The sequence below is a fragment of the Taeniopygia guttata genome, chromosome 9 (assembly GCF_048771995.1).
Source record: "Taeniopygia guttata chromosome 9, bTaeGut7.mat, whole genome shotgun sequence".
NCBI lineage: Eukaryota > Metazoa > Chordata > Aves > Passeriformes > Estrildidae > Taeniopygia > Taeniopygia guttata.
Window position 1 is genome coordinate 18,081,424 of NC_133034.1, and position 17,367 is coordinate 18,098,790.

The following is a 17,367-nucleotide window of genomic DNA, read 5'->3' on the forward strand; positions in this document are numbered from 1 at the left end:
TTATTCCATCAGCCCGTCTATACTTCTGCTATGGAAATGTCTTCAGATGCACTCTGTACACCAGAAGGTTTTAATCTTGCTCTGGAAGGAGATTTTCATGAAAAACTAAAAGATGGGTGAATTTGTGAAGGTAATGTAGGACTGAGAAAATACAAATAATCAAGACAGTGAAGAAGATAGGCTAGTTTCAGGGATGGATCTTATTTCAATTCTCAATGGCCCTTCAGACTCAGTTGACTAAGTGTTTTTTAGTGACAGAAGGAAGATATATAGCTATATAAGATGAAAAAGAAGAAAAGATAATTTTTTCCCCTTTGAGGGTTTCCCCTTGTACTGGTCAGGCCATAGAGTCTTATAAACACTTTTTTTTAGCAGTGTGCAATTTACTGCTTACTAGAATTGCTTACAATGCTTTGGCCTCAGATGTTTGATTCAAGATCTAATAAAGAGCTGGTGATTTGTCAGGCTGTCATTCTAGGGAAAAATCAAATTGTTTTGCCTGTTGGCCATCATCTTAGCAGTGGAACCATGGTGTTTTCACCCAGCCCCTAATTCTGTTTTCAGTGAGATCCCTGCCTGGAATGTAAATCATCATCCTCTGTACCTCTACCACATGTTTATTAGCAAGGGCTTTTATCTTTCAGAGGGGAAGACAGTATTTGTTGTAAAAGTACTGGCTCAATGTCACAAAAAAAAAATTCCCTGCACTGGAAATTGTTACTACCTCATTGACAGACTAAGTTACTTCAGCAACCATTCCTCAAGTGACAGATACAAGGCTTTAATTTCTCTGTGTCTCCAAGATCCCTATAGTCTAGGCTTCTATTTTTCTCCCTTTCTCAGCTTGGGTTTGTGGATCACCCATGCTTTTGCAATATTTTTTACTTCCATCCAGTGGCTCTTCCATTTGGGAATATGTAATGGCAATATACACAATAAACAAACAGTAGCCTTTTTCTAATGCAGGCACTACTGAATCTTGGCAGTGTAAAGAAATTATCCTGTAACTGGTAAAACAAATGGAGTTTGCTATCCCATGGCTGTGTCCTGCTGCCCAAACCTTCCCACCAAAATTCCCCCTTTTTGTTTGTTATCACTCACATCATAAGGAAGGGACAGCACCATAACTTGGGCTGAATCCCATTTAGCCTTGGACTGATCCCATGTAACCCACCCCACAGTTTAAGCTGGGCAGGGAGTAGCCAGGATTAATTAGTGAGTCTCTACTGCATCCTTCCCCCTTCCAGACATTGTGCACCTGGCTGAGTTTCAGTGAACTTGTGAGAATTCCTCTCTCTTGAACCTGATTGCAATCGACTGACAAGTTCAAAAGCTATTGAAGGTGTGCTGGAAAGCTAGAAAGCAGATTAGCATAGCAAGAACAAATAATAAGAGAAAAGGGATCGTAAAATATTCAAAAATCTGCAGTTACTGATGCTGAATAACAATGTTGGTATAAGAGCATATGGTATTAAAATAGCTGAGAATTATTCTAGCTAGAAATTAGACAAAGGCTCTTAGTTATCCTTGCTGTTCTTGAACAGCTTGCTGTAGGAGTAGTGAGAGCAAATCCTTTACTCTGCTTTTCAGTGTATTTACTTTATGAATGGGCTTATACAGTGTCTGTTCCTGCAGAAAAAAAAAAATTTTAAAAATAATTTAAATGTCTGGAAACATGATGACTTTTCTAGTGCTATGTTCCTACCTGCCATCTGTGACCCTTCAGAAAAAAATAAAGCATCCCAGACCTTTTAAATCCCCCAAAAATATAGCTAGATGTCAATCTCTTTCCCACATACTTTTTTTCCCCCAGTGATGGCATCTCTTCCCTGGTTGGGGGAATCCTTTTAACATTAGTCGAGGTCTTTGCAGTGTGACCTTTACTGCCTAGATAGGCAGTAAATTTGGATCTCAGAAAAAAAAAATGGCTTTTGCTTTAATCCAAAAATGTTGCCTAGTGGGTGGCTCTAAATCATCCTTCTCATGTTTTCAGACAGATTTGCTGTTAAACTAACTGAACAGAAGCAGGCAAGGAACCTCTTGGCATAGCTGGTCAGTGAGGACAACAACGCAGGTACTCAGACTGGCTTTTAGGTCTGCCAGCTGATTATGGGATTTTCTCTTCACAGAGGTAAATCTTTTTGCAACACCAGGACAGCCTCACTGAATGTGCTGTAAGATCTGACAAGCCCACAGGGATGTTTTACAGCCCCAGCTTTGGGCATACATGTTGTCAAGTTCTTTGGTGTTCTTGGAAAGGTGGACTTAAGCAAAACTCTATGGATGGGTTGGGTTCTGGATTTAGAGCTGAGTTAATTCTGGGGGAATAGAGCAGATCTTGAAGGCAGCTGCACCCTTCTCTTTTATTTCTTCCATTTCAGCTGTGCAGTAGGTTTTCTGTGTTTCTGGAATTACCTACCTTCAGGTAGGCTTCCGAGGATGAGGTGCAAAGAGGGACGGAAGGGAGACATACAAGTCCCTGGCTTGTCCTACCCTTTCTCTCTTCCTCGCCTGTCTTACTCTGAGCCCTGCCCAGCACCCACGGCTGAATAATCCACCCTGCTTGCACACGTGCAGCTGGAGAGGGTCCCGTGGGCTCAGCCAGGATCCCAGGGATCCCGTCCGTGCAGGTGGAGCAGCAAAGCCTCTGGCCACAACACACGTAGAACTCCCGGTGCTCCCTCCCCCTCCATGGAAGCGGCCCCGCAGGCAGGCTTCTAACAGAGAGTGGAAGGGGGGTCTCTGGAGACATTGCGGGGTTCCACTCAACGACAGCCTGCAAGGCACTCGGGCCCCAGGGGCCGAGGGGCAGCATCGGAGGCTGTGTGCGTGTCGTTCTCCGCTCCCAGGCGCGCTGGTGAAGGGAGCGTCGCAGAGCAGCTGCGGCTGTTAGCGCTCTCCTGCCAGCTCCACTCCTCCCGATGCCATTCCTACCTCCAGGATTTTTCCCTGACTCGCAGCATCACCATCCAAAAGTCTCCCTGGAGGAAGGTATCTGCTTGCTGGTTCGTCTTTTTATCCTTTGCCTCATCCGCGGGAGAAGGGAGGAAAAAAGCCATAAGCAATCAACTCGTCTGCTTTCCCCCCATTTTATATTTCCCCCGTCCTGCTCCCTTCCTTCCGTCCAGGGGGGCAAAGTCCCCGTCTGGAAGGAGATTTTCAAGGTCCATGCATGTATGGATGGCAGCGAATTGGAAGAGGTGAGCTGCTGAGAGAAGATGTGAGAGCTGGAAGGGCCGTGCCGTGGGAGTGGTCCTTGCTTTGTGTGCAAGTGAGGCAGTGAGTGTGCAGCCTCCCACTCTGGGTGCATCTTTTTTTGGATGCTGTATAGTTCCCTGTGTGAGATGCTTTTTTGGCTAAAAGAAGAAGAGATGTCACATCAGGAGCTCACCCAGCGACTGACTACGGTTATCACCCATGTGGGTAAGGCATCTTTATTTTTCTTCTTACTACATTTGTGTGGATCTTGGGGGCCCTGTTCCCCCAGGAGGTGCTGCTGCCTTTGTGTGACAGTATCACACCTGTGTGCAAAATAGGAGCCATCAGCAGACTGCGAATCTCCGGCTTTGGCAATTACACAGCCTTTTATTGTTGGTTTGTTTTTCAAGCATGTTTTCTCTGAAAAGCAAGAACAATAAGAGCAGCGTGTCCTACCTGTGAAGTGATCTGTGTAAAATACCCGAGCGCAGTTCTTGCAGGGAGGTGGTGGAGAAAAGTGGGTGTGGGAGGATGCTGGAGCAACGGCAGCGCTAATGTGCTGTGCATTTGCTTGTGATGCTGGAATAGCAGCTCATTCTCAGAGAATCTTTTCATGGCCTTTGCTGTTTCAGGATTTCTGGATGGTGCTAGGACAGGGACAGGATCTCAAAAGCTTTTCTCTCTGTCAGGCTTGGTTTTACTGTTTCTAATATTCAAATGCCAGTGAATACAGGTGAGGCCCTATACTTTGCACTGACATCCTTATGCATCTGGGCTGGATGCCCACCTGCTGGCATTGGGGACTGACTGCATGACCAGGAACTGAGGAACCTGAAACTAGCAAGACAGTAGGAGATGCTGGTGATTAAAATATCAGCTGAGAAATGCCTTTGTGACCCTTTTTGTTACCTACAGTTGAGTTAAAGCAGATTGCAGCTGTGTTGCATCACATAAAGAGAACAGAACATTTTTTGTTGAATTGCATAGGAACGAATTTTATAGCTGTCAGTGTTTGCAATGGATTGTGTGCTGTGAATGCCGAAGATGTTGTACAGGTTCCTGAAATGCCTTTGTCACTGGCTTTGTTCGATTTATATATGAAACAGTGTGTGACCAAAATTTGACTTTTAGAGAATATATAAATAAGGTTTTAGACCAACATTATTCTTTGGTTTGATATTAGCTATGGCAGCTGAACTAAGTTTAATAGAGCACATGCAATCAGTATCTTGCCTAAAGAAATAGCACAAAAGCAGATTCAAAGTCAATAAAATATTTAGGACCAGGCCCCATCTCTCCAAAATCTTTTCCAGGATAACCTCAGCAGGAACTTGTGGGAGAGAAAATGATTGCCAGGAGAGCTTGCAGGAGCAGGTTCTTTGACCCAGTAATGCCAACATGAATTGCTTTGCAATTGTGCAAATTCAGATTGACATGAAGTCATGTGAATTCACAGTTTTTAAATGAAGATTTGGAATTCAATATGAGGCATATTCCTTTTTTTTTTTTTTTTTTTTTTTTTTTTTTTTTTTTTTTGATTAAGTATTTCAGGAGACCCAAAAAGATTTGTATGTCTTCATGTTTTCATGTTAAACTCAGTGCAGGTCCCATCATCCTTGTTAAGGGCTCTCCTTGAAATCAGAAGGTATTTGTTAGAGGTAACATAGCATTATGTTACCTACTGTGTAATATACTATTGTTTAGTAGGAAGTCATTCTGGACACTAGAAATGTTAATGAGCCTTTTCCCTGTTCTCTGCTAAATTCAAGAGAGGTTTCTGGGTCATGAGGCTGATGCTAGAGAGTCTTATTGGTTTCCTGGAGGTCAACCAGCAGGTCAGTCCTCGGGAGAGGAGCAAAGATCATGGATGGTGGTATTTTCTCCATTCCACACTGAGGCAGGAGCCTAGCTGATCAGCTTCCATCAGGGAAGGATAACCACCATTTCCCCAGCCATTTGAAACCTACAAATCAGACCCTACTTATGGACTCTGCCTGCCTTTTTGTGGACAGAGTTCATTTTTTATTGAATCACATGCAAAACTATAAGAAAGGAACATTAAAATATTTGTTATTGGATGAAGGGAAAATGTTTCTTCCAAACCCATGATGATGATGCACCGTATTTATGAATCACAAGTTGTAACATGGGTGCCTTATCTGAATCAGCGGTAGTTTATTGGAAATATAATTCCTGGGAAGCTGAAGGGGTCTCTCATATGTTCACTGGGAATCTTTACAGCTCTCAGCCTTAGCAAACTGAGGCGATCCCTGGCCATCTATAGTGTTTGGTATTTTTACAACTCTCACTCTCATATTGTCTCTTGGACTGGTGGGATTCAAACTCTCTAAAATGTAGCCAGATCTTGGTTGGGAGCACAGCCCCCAGCTCACCCAAGAGCAGAAGGGAAGAAATTTATTCACAAAAGTTGTGAAATGCCGAACAAGAACTTTATGGGAATGTTAAAAAGAAAGACCTTTATATTTTTAATAAAACCTTTATAGGATCATTTTGGTCTGTGTGAAGTAATGACACACCATTTTATTTTTAATGTGTCAATAAGAGTGTCACATAATTAATTGCCTGGGGCTCAACTTATCTGTCCTGGGCAAAAGCTTTGATCCCTCATTAGCTGACTCATGTTGTGTTACACAGTTCATGTTCTAGCAAAAAAGGCTTCTTATCCTGCTACAGACTTCATATATGCAGTACCTATGTCACCTGGGTTAAAATCAAAGCTTTGAAGATATTTTCCTCATCCACAGCAGCTCTCTTAACTTGGTACTTTTCTAGTACCAGCCTGCATGATAGCACATCTCCACAAAGTGTAAAACAACAGAGGACCAAATTAGATCTCTTAAGTAGCCCTGTGCTCCCTCAGCCTCCCTGGGATTAGTCCTGACTGTCCTGGTGTGGATGAAGTAATGGGGCCACCACAGGTGCCTAGGACAGGAGTAGTTTGTGAATGCTAGCAAGCTTTCTGCTTACTATCTGTGATTTAGCAGCAACACTACCCAATCTTGTTACCAAAACTGCGTCAAGAGTCTTTTTTTAATTTACCCTACTTTCATTGAACTTGTTTGTTGGGAGGTGTTGGGGAAACACTCATCAATTTTGGAAAAAGTGTGTCCTTTGGGTAGGTGGGAGCTCTTCTTTGGTGGGGAGGGAAGAGCTTTGCAGGGTGGTGCTGACTGCAGGATTGTTTGCCTGTGGGAACATGTACAGCTCTTCCAGCCTGCAAATCCCACAGGAATAGACTTTTGTGCTCTCACTACCCACCCACACTTGGCAGTTGGCCCCCAGAAGTTTGATGCCAGCTTTGCCATGTGTGGGCAATGTTCTGGGCACAGCTGCACACACAGGCACCTCCACCCAGTGCCCTGGTTTCTGCAGATATTTTTCTTAAAATGATTTTATGATAGGATGGAGCTGCCAGATCCAATGTGAACTGTCTCAGAAGGTCAGCAGCTTGGCTTCTCTCTTGCCAATAAAGAATTACACAGCACATGGGAGATGGGGCTTTGTTAGAGGCTCTCTATAATTCTCAATGGAGTTGTAAGAGTTCCTCCCCTTCGCGTGTTAACTGGACCCAGATGAGCTGACTGTCAGTGTCCCTGGTAGGAGAGGCGCTGATGTGAATTTGCAGAAAGCACTACATTGCACAAATGTTATATACAAGAAATAACTCCATACATTAGTGTCAGTTTTCATCCGATTATACACACTCATATTTCGGCAGTCTCTCATTTTATGAAAAAAAACCAAACAAAAACGAATTCAAAACAGCTTCATGGAAATCAAAAGTAAAGTCGCTGACTGAATTTAGTTTAGGATTGACATCTCTGGACTAAAAATTCCTATCTGTTAACCGTGGTATGTAAATTCCTATCACTCTTGGCTTAACCACCAGAGTTGAGGAACGGTGTAAGATACATGTGTGTATGAAGAGAAGCTGTGTTACAATTTGGGACAGGAAGCAAAGGATGATATGCACCCACCTGACTGTGTGAGAGGAATTTAGGTCAGCAGAATGGAATAACCCGAGTTGGCACTTGTCCAAGGCCAGTGGCTAAGCATCACAAGTCACAGAATCTGCTTTATGCTACAAAGCCACAAATAATCTAATATGTCACAGCTGGACAGACAATTGAAAAGTTTTTGATATGCTTCTGTGCACATCAAGGACACAAAAAAGGGATCTTTTAGGAAGTTAGCTTTTGAGGTACCATATCAAATAGACCCTTTGCTACTCCTATGCAAAGGCTTAAATCAAATCAAATTCCTCTGCAACATAAAATTCTTGCCTTTGTTTTAGAGCATTCATGCATTTCAGGAACTCTTTTTGAACCACGGATTCTGTGTCTCTGTCCTACTTAGGGATTTCTGGTGCACAGCAAGTGGAAAGTTGTCTCTCCATTGACCACAGCACACCAGATTTCCTTACCCCAAATAATATACAGGCATGGGAGGGGCATAGATCACTGCATTCCCAATAATATATGACAATAGAAAACTGGAGAAATGGGTTTGCTAAATTTACTTGGGATCTCAAGCTTATGAGAAATGGTAGGGTGAAGTTTCTCCATTAACCTACTTCTGTAAAAATATTGAGCTTTGATCATGTTATCTGTGTCTTTATCTTTGTACCCCAGTAAAGCTTTTGAACTGTTGACCAGTTTTTACCAAATGTGGTGAAGTGACAAAAGTCAAAAATATTGAATTCATGCCAAGTATAAAAACAGAATCTGATGAGAAAAATTAAAATAGTGAAGACAAGGAAAATAAACTCATTCTATTAGACCTCAGAGATTCTATGTGCGAGGGTGGAATGTGGGAAAGTAGAGATAATAGCAATTTAACTTTTTTAGTTTCACAGCTTAAAAAAGCTGCTTGTTTACTTTTTTTCATAGATTATGGTTATTAATTTTACCCCATTCTATATGACCTATTCTGTGCAGCTGTTTCACTGGAAACTGTTTAATAAAACTGTTTATAAGTGTTTTGCTAATGCTGCAAAGTTTGTATCTGAAGATTGACATGAAGTAACATGAAGTCACATGAAAAAGTGGAAAGTATGCTCTTAGAGAAATCCATTAAAAATGCGCAGATGTACCTGGTGCACTTTCCAAGATGTAGAATATTGCAAGTACCACCGACTTATTTAAAGCTCACATTCTAATCTGGTTTGCAGAGACCTTATCAGAAATAAAGATTGTAAGAAACTGCTGTGAGCTGGGATCCAGAACACTAGTATGTCTAAAGGCAAAATATTTATGTGATAGGTTGGCCTCATGTTCAGAAAGACAGAGGTGACTAAAGAGCTTCCCAGAAACGGTAGCATGCATTAAGGCTGGTTCAGTTTCAGGAGAGAGCAGCTCAGAGATGTCCCTCTTCTACATTCCATCTTTTATTTTAGGTGAATACTTTTTTGTATGGGATGTGATCCTGGCATCCTTGACAGGATTTAAGAAAAACCTTGCAATATCTGAGTGTGATACTATTGCTAATTTCTTTCAGAGTGGTGTGCCCTAAGGAGAGCGATGCAGAGCCCCAAGGCTGCTTACAGCCCTGCTTTCTCATTTATTGATACCCTCCCCAAAACTGGCTGTTACACCCTGAGCTTTCATTCTCATGCCAGGAAGAGGCCAGGATGTTGGGGAGAAAAGGGAATAGGAGTAGCTATCCACCATCTGCTTACTGCAAGGTTTTCACACTTTCTACTCACGCATGTTGTGATGGCAACTGTTGGAGACAGGCAACTAGGCTGGATGGACCTGAGGTGTGATCCAATCTGTCAATCTCTCAGTCACTCTCTCTTTCAAAAGCCTCTGCATTGCTGCTGTTAAAAATAATGCTACAACAGTCCTTTATTTTCTAATCTACCTTAGTAATGACTTGTAGGTGTTTGCCTGTTGGCATGGAGGAGTGTTTAACACACAAGGCAATTAGTAAAGGAAAGTCAGGTGGCAGGATCCAAGTTTAGCTGTTAGTAGTCCTGATTCCTATGGTCCCTTTCACAGCTGTGCTTGCCAGACACCAGGTTCTTAGAAGCGCTACTGGCTTCTGCAGTTCATTTTTAGTGCCTGGAAAATAACTGGGACTCAAATGAGTTATTCCAGGATGCAGGCTTCATCTTAAAGGAAGTCTGTCTGTTTGCCATTTGGGTCAGCTCTTCTCATGATTTTCCTGATGCTTCCTATGTTTCAGGCCTGTTAGCCCTCTATTGGCAGTTTTAGTGGAGCAGAAAGCAGAAGCCTCTGACTTCCAGAGCAGGCTCTTGCTAACACTATATAGTGGTCTTTTGTTGGGTCCCGGGGCTTTGGTTTTTGGTTGTTTTTTGCACAGTTTTATTTTTGGGGGGTAGCGAGAGGGTTGGCTATCAAATAACAATTTTTTAATAAAGAATGAGGTAGCTTAATGAGGTCAAAAGCAAGGGCAAAATGGCACCATCATTCAGTGAGCTAGTCAGACTGTGGCACTTCCAGGTCTGCTCTTAAACACTCCAGGACAAGCCCTGGGTTACCTGGAAGGAGGAAGTGGGAGGAATCTCCCGGGCAAAGCAAGTGCAGGACCTCCTCCTGTGCGAGGTCTCTGAGTCAGGCATAATGAGGAATGCTGGTGCTGGCAGAAGTCATTGCTTGCTAACAGGGCAGGCAGTAGTGACCATTCTGCATTGCTAAAGCCCAAGTTAAAAAAGTAAATAGGACCAAAAGGAGGCAGAGAGGAGCCCCCGTCTGTTCAAATCTCTGTGGCAGAGGGGAGCTCTGATGGCCTCACTGAAAATTAAACTAAGCTAACATCTATCACATTATCATGCAGCTTGTTAAATACAAGGACTTTTTTTCACCCCTTGCCTCATCTTTTATTTAATTCCTTTTTCTCGCCTTCCATATGGTGTCTAAATGCAAGAGTCCCCCTGAGAGGACTTCTCCCTGAGGGAAACAGGATCAGGATTTGGGAGGGTACTTGCAGCACCAGGTCATCTCATTGAATAGAAAATAAGCTAATCAATTCCATTACTGTCACTCTTTCCCCTGTTCTGTACGTTTGAGGCCTCTCTTAGTCCCAAGGCTGGATTTAGTATTTGATCTAGGATGAACTTTTCTGAATGGAGCCCAGGTGACTGCTAAAATAATCCTGACAGCACAGTGTGGGGTACATGATACTAGTCCTGTGTGTGTATTTTCTCCTGTTCTTCAGAGCTGGGCTTGTGTTCAAGTGTTTGGGAGAAGAGAAACCAACCATACATGTTTTGTGTTAACATGTTTTGCTGTTAAAAGGCCAGGCTGGCCAGGCTTCTTGTACCTCCCTTTAGAGTTCAGCACAGTAACATCTGGATTGCGCCAGGTGGTCAGTGGGTCAATGACTGGCAGCAATCTGAGATCTCTGCAAAGCTGCCTGATCCTGCTCACATAAGAAAATGTTGGAGAATGATGTGAAAGAGATAACATGGCACATGGATCACTGCTAATCAGTGACTCACACTAACCAGTGCAGCAGATGCTGCCAGAACTGAAACCAAGGAACAGAAGGGAGATAGGGTGAAGAAAATGCCAACTCTTACATGCATAGATGGAAAAACATCAGTTGTAAATACCTTAAGTGATCTGTAAGTCATGGCATGGAAGGAGGTACTGCTTAGGGAGCAGGAACACTGTAAAAAGCTCATGAGTTTAGTGGAGCAAAGGACAGCAGGTCATCTTTGGCATGGGGACAGATGTGTAGAGGACAATTGGGTTGAGATCACAGTATCTTCAAGATCCACTGTCGTGTAAGCACAACACAGATAAGATCTGTGAATCCAAAAGCATAACTGCCTCTGAGGAATGACTGAGCTCATGTACTGGAGGAGGGCCATGTCCAGCGTGTGAATTCAGGCTGGTAAAATCTGAAGCAACAGCATTCATTCAAGGGTGAAGTACACTACATTTATGTGCACTTACTTCTTGTCTTTTGCAGTGCGGCATTGCAGAAGGCTGGTGCCTTTTCAGCAGAGGCCTGCAAATAATTTATTATGAATGAATTATTCTGAATATAATTCTGCATTCATCCTGTTTTCTATTAGAATATTTCCTGCACTGTAGTATGGAATGAAGTCCTGAACTGAGACAGACAATCGTGAATTTCCATGGACCCAAAGATTTAGGTTACAAAGCTGCTGTGTCCTATCTCCATCTTTTCTAGCCATTGCAGGGACCTGACAGTACAGTACAATATCCCCCAAAAAATGGCCAGAGGAAGGACAGACTACCAGGATCAATAATCCATGCTGTCATGAAATAATTTATTTTGTTTGCCAGCACAACATGCATACACCCACACCCACAATCCTGCTCAAGAGCAGCTTTGCACCTGCTGTGCGTCGTGTTTGGCATGTTGCTGAAAATGGGTTGCTCCAAAATCACTGCTGTCATGATCTTTGAGTCCTTTTTGGGCACTCAGGAGCTAAACAAGCACAGCCAAAGCACTGAGTGTCCATGCTTTCATGGAGACTGTTACTCATTCCGGTACCATTACTCTGCCTGTCTCAAAGGTGGATTGTGCCCATGATTTGGCTCCTGTATAAGGTACTACCATCTTGTAGTAGCTCTCCTGCTCTGAGCACACAGAGGCTTGCTCGGCCCTTCAAGGCAGTCAGTCCTGCCCTTTCTTCTATCTGCAGAGCTTCCCTGATTCCAGAGGTACACGAATGCAACACAGATGAAGTTCTCTGGGGACTCAGTTGCAATAAGTGCAGGACTATTACAGTGAATGCAAAGGTGATTTTATGGAAGTTCAAACAGATGCACAAAGGTCCTTTTTGGAATGTTAGTCCGATGTTATTTTGATTTTAAAATTCACTGATTCCTGACCTGGATTATTCAAGAATGGGAGTAAAGGTTAAATTTCTGCAGAAGTCAAAATCCTATGAAACATTGCAAAGAGGTGATGGGAAATGATCTGTCATCAATAATACAACAAAGTGGCTCTGATTCAGAAAGGTGCAAAGAGCTCTTTATTTTTGTATGAATATGGGGAACTGCTGGTACTCAGCACTCCATGGGACCAGATATTTTTGTCTGAGTGCAGTCAACTGTAGCTGACCCAGCTGTAGCCCCTGCTGCAAATAGTTATAAGAGGCAGCACAGAGTTAGCACTTACTGTCAGCATTGTCCTGGGTTCATATGAGGATCCGAGTTAGTTTGTCACAGCTCAAGGAAAGCCGTGCTGAGAGGATCTGGATTCAGATTCCCCACAGCCGTGAGTGCAACCTGTAATCTCTGTGCTTCCAGTTACCTCCATCTGTGTCTCAAAGATCTTGGATGGGAACCAGCAGCTCTTATCCTGAGACTGTTGATGCATGCACACGTATCACCTAATGCATGAGCACCTCAATAGTACTACAGAGGGGCTGTCATAGTATCAATCCATATATTAACACCACAAATTACAGAATTCATATGAGGAAGGCTGAATCTGCCACTTCCACTCTGCAGACTGTTGCCCAGGGCAACGAGATATGAGGGGCTGCAAACCATTTAGCTCTTGCTTCCTCTGCATGACCGTGAGCTGTGTGATTTCCAGTTTCCCTTGGGCAATAAATTGTCTACAGCTGGCCCCAAATACAAGAACGGTTATCTGCAGTTCCGAGACATAAATACAAGACAAACAATGCTGATGTACAGCATTGTGGGCTGCCTGGCAACAGCTGCTGATAGAATCTGACTCTCTTCTTACATGCCTTGAGCTTCAGAGATTTTGTACTCACATTTTACATTGGAAAACCACTTCAGGTTCAATGTGAAGAGGTGAAGAAAATCTAAACCCAGAGAGGGTGTTTTTCAGTATTTCAGGAGAGTGACTTTTGCCTTTAAATTCCAAAACCTATAAGAATTTTAGTTATACATAGGTAGGCAATTAGCCCACAGTTATTGGCATCTCCAATTATTATTACTGCAATATCTCAAGTTTAATTGTAACTTTATAAGGATGTGCACAGGCTGACAGACAGGTATTGAGGAAAGAACCACAGCAAACACATGCAGCTCTAGGAGCAATGACAAATTGAACTTTGATTATTTGGATGTGAGAAGTTTGAATGCTGCCTGTTAATCATATATGTTTCAACTTTAACACTTCAAATGCATTTTTGTCTGGTATGAATTTCATACTCTCACCAAATTGCTGTGGCCAGTATTACTATCAGGAGAGTTTGCTTCTTGTTATCAATCAATAATCCTTCACCAAACATAGCATGACTATAAATATTTCCCCCCTTTGAGTCTGAAGTTCACTGTTATCCATTACACTGTGGTTCAGAGGTCTCAAAGCCAAGGCTTAATTTTTGAAGGGATCAATATTGGTGTTTGCAGCATAAAAGCCAAAGCTGATGACATACATAGGAGCTATGCTATTGATCTTGCACTATCAAAAGAAAAGGTTGTTTCAAACTGGAATAGCTGTAGCCTTAGCATGACCCTGAGCTGTAATCAGGTGCATAACTGATCAGAGACCTCTGGCAATTATATGCCAGTTGTTGGTGCATGAAGGTTCCCAGGAAAACCTGATAAATTCTTGTAATGGTGATCAGCTTATTCTGTGAAAACAGACTTCCTGTTTTGTTTTTTTTTTTTTTTTGTTTGTTTGTTTTTAATGAGAGATTCTAAACTATTCTCACCACTTCATCTGTCTCAGATATTTGTTCTGTTATCTGTGTCTAGTATCTCTTCCCTTTCCACATTGATGAAACCAGGAAAGGCTTCACAGCTGGCTTTGAAGTCGCAGTTCAGTTTGAGGTAAACTTCTTAGTAATTTTTGTTGATAGCTCATAAAAATCCATCTTCCTGGGTTTTTTTTTCAGCTAGGGGAGAATGCAGTTTCGGCAATGTGCAATTGTCATTTTGGATCATGTTGAATTACACTCTGGCTCTACACAGAGCCTTGTGCATCATTTTATCTTGAATGGGAGCAGAGAGCTGGCAGCAAGTGCCCTGTGAGGAGCAGAAGTAGTTGGACAGAGCAAAGAGGAGCTTGTCAGTGATAGTTTGTGCCCATTCTACCCCAATATCTGCAGCAGCAGCTCTGTACAGGCCACACACTGCCTGCTTCACTGTCCCCTTCAGAGCTGAGATGTCACTGCTGTGAGAGGTGTTCCCAGTCCAGCGATGAGAAGCAGAAATGAAACACAAGCAGTTATCCCCTGAATCCTCTTTCCAGCAGGATAGCAGAGCAGGGCTGCTGCCTGGGAACGGGGTATGTGCATGGGTTGGTCCCAGGAAGAAGCTGTGCCAGAGCAGCATCCTCTGCCGCGGGGGAAAGGCAGCAGAGGGCACAGCAGCGCCGTTTGAGACTGCAGTTCCCACTGCCCCAGACCCTCAAGGATAGGGCCAGACCCTTCCCGGATCAGCTGAAAGGCAGGATGTTACAGAGTTGGGCAGAGGAGCCTCTCTCCTTCAAGCCCCTTTTCCAAGAGATGTGATGGCTCTGCCGGGTTTGGTACCCGGAGCTGCTCTCCGATGCTGGAGAGATTCAGGCGCTGCCAGCGCTGCCGGAGGAGCCGCTGCAGGGCGCGGGGCGGAGACCCGCTCCCATCCGAGATAGACCCGCTCCCGGCCCGAGAGAGACCCGCTCCCATCCGAGAGAGACCCGCTCCCATCCGAGAGAGACCCGCTCCCGGCCCCAGAGAGACCCGCTCCCATCCGAGAGAGACCCGCTCCCGGCCCCAGAGAGACCCGCTCCCATCCGAGAGAGACCCGCTCCCATCCGTGAGAGACCCGCTCCCATCCGAGAGAGACCCGCTCCCATCCGAGAGAGACCCGCTCCCATCTGAGAGAGACCCGCTCCCATCCGAGAGGGACCCGCTCCCATCCGAGAGAGACCCGCTCCCATCTGAGAGAGACCCGCTCCCATCCGAGAGAGACCCGCTCCCATCGAGAGAGACCCGCTCCCATCCGAGAGAGACCCGCTCCCGGCCCCAGAGAGACCCGCTCCGGGAGCCCCCAGAGCCGGAGCATCTCCCCGTTCCTGTGGTAGCAGCATCTGCATGCAAAGACAGCAGTAATTCAGAGAGAATCGAGGTCACTAAAGATTATCAGCGAGTTGGGGGCTGAACCTTTGAAAATGGGGTACCTAGGTTCTCTATTTTAGCTTTTCATCCAAACTGGGTTATACCATAGGAGAACATCACTTAACTACGTGTGTATTCTTGATATTTTTAGGAACAATAGTTGAAGTTTCACATAAAATCCATTTTCCTATTTAGGAGTAAACACATCTGTTTATTTTAATCTGTAGAAAATGTAGGAAAGCCTAGTCTTATAACAACTTCTCTTTCAGCCAATGTGAGAATCTGTTGTGGTTTTGATAACATGATTTAGAACTACAGAAGTTCTCAAAAGTCTTAAACATCTGCCAGCAAATATGAAACCTAGGAATATACCTTACAGAAAAATAAGACTGGCATTAGTATGCCCATTCTCATCCCCTAGAAAGCTGTCCTACAATACTTGAGCAAAGATGGAGACATTCAAATGATATATCAGGTCTAAATCAATCTAACAAGTCTAAACTGCAGGTCAAGAACAGCAGAGAAACCATCTGAAAACAGCATCACCCACAGCATAAGGGGAAAGCACTGGGGACCCTCCTAAATGCAGTAGCTGAAGCACTGGGTAGAGGGTGTGGTGGTGAAAGCCTCAGGTGAGAATGCTCTGGCAGTTTGGGCTGACTGGTATACTCAGGACCCTGACTTCATGCTGCTGCCAAATGCAAAGTACTCTCTCAGCGGAGCTCACATGCTCTAAAATACCTGGCATGTCCACTGCCAGTGCTGATATTTAGAATCAGTCACTGAGCCTGATGATAAAACTCCTTGTTAGCATTTTGGTTTTATTTTAACAAATTAGTTCGTTCTTAGCACTTTCAGTTCAGCAGCCTTCACAATGAGACCTGCTGACCTTGAATGTGTGTGCAGTAGTAATTAGACTGATACAGATAATGCTGCAAGAACTTAATGAGCAGAACTCTATTTTAAATTCAATGTTAGAAAGATGGGGATAGCTACAAATGGTATAAAATAATATTGAGAAATACATGTTAGTGAAATGGTATAAAATAGCATTGGCTGTATGTGCCATGCCTAAGGCTACAATCAAGAAAGGGATATTTCTTAGTATGTTAGTAGATATTTCTTTATTTTCTAGCTTTACTGCAGTAATTGCAATTGATTTTAGACAAACTGTATGAATATCTTGGGATTCAATTCCCAGATGAAGAATTTTTTCCTTATGCTTCATTATTTGTATTGGGATTTTAAAGTTCACTAGTGTGTTTTTACAATGCTTCTGATACAATTAAAAATATTGGATTTTTTTGGTTTTTTTACAATTGATTGCTATTCTTGAAGCAAGTATATTTAAAGAGACAGGAAAATATTGTGTAGAATTATGTTCATTTATGCTACTTAGGAGCAGCAAATAAGTGGTTAAAGAGAAGGTGAAATTATTGTTAAGCCAATTCAAAGGGCTCACAAGCCAGTGGGAGATGTGTGGATATATACTTTTAGCACATTCCTCTCAATTTTTAGGCTCTTGTGGCGCAAACTTTAGATGAAATTATTCCTTCCCCCACAAGCTTTCTTCAAATAGTTCTCAGATGCATTCTCAAATATATCTAAGCAAAAATATTTTTCTTAAACTGTATCCTTTTATTGACAATTAGAAAGGAAATAGTCTGTTTCATGGGAGAATGAAACACCACAATTTCTCTGTGGTGCCAGAGTGCTCAGCTGAGAATCACTGGAGAAGTACAAAGCACTATTTAGTGCTACATGCCATGAAGTGAACTTATGCTGGGACTAAGGTCCATAAACGGATGTGGGATTTAGATACATTTTATTGAGTTAATCTTTGCTGGTCAGCAGAAAGCATTTGTGATGAGGTTTCCTGACAGACTAAAGAGCAATTTCTTATCTCATCAAAACACTGCACTGCTCAGCTTTAGGCAATTTAAGTCCATGGTGCTGTTGAAGTCAAAGCACTGTCCTTATTTCATGTGGGATGCTAGGGGTTGACAGGGGAGGTCACAACATTAGTGTGATGTTGCAGAGAAATCCTTGTGCTGCTTCCTGTGGGAAAAGTTCACTCAGGTGCAGCTCTATCCTCTTTCTGCGCCTGAAGCTGATTTACAGAT

General features: G+C 43.2%; 1 protein-coding gene across 2 annotated transcripts in view; it reads left to right on the top strand.

Moving 5' to 3' along the window:
• The first annotated feature begins 2,693 nt into the window (after positions 1–2,693).
• MCF2L2 (MCF.2 cell line derived transforming sequence-like 2) overlaps positions 2,694–17,367 on the top strand; it is a 156,499-nt gene continuing 141,825 nt past the window's right edge. For both annotated transcript variants that reach the window (XM_012575704.5, XM_012575703.5), the window contains exon 1: positions 2,694–3,423. In XM_012575704.5, the coding sequence (XP_012431158.3) occupies positions 3,321–3,423 (103 nt within the window). In that variant the 5' untranslated portion in view covers positions 2,694–3,320. The remainder of the gene's footprint in view (positions 3,424–17,367) is intronic.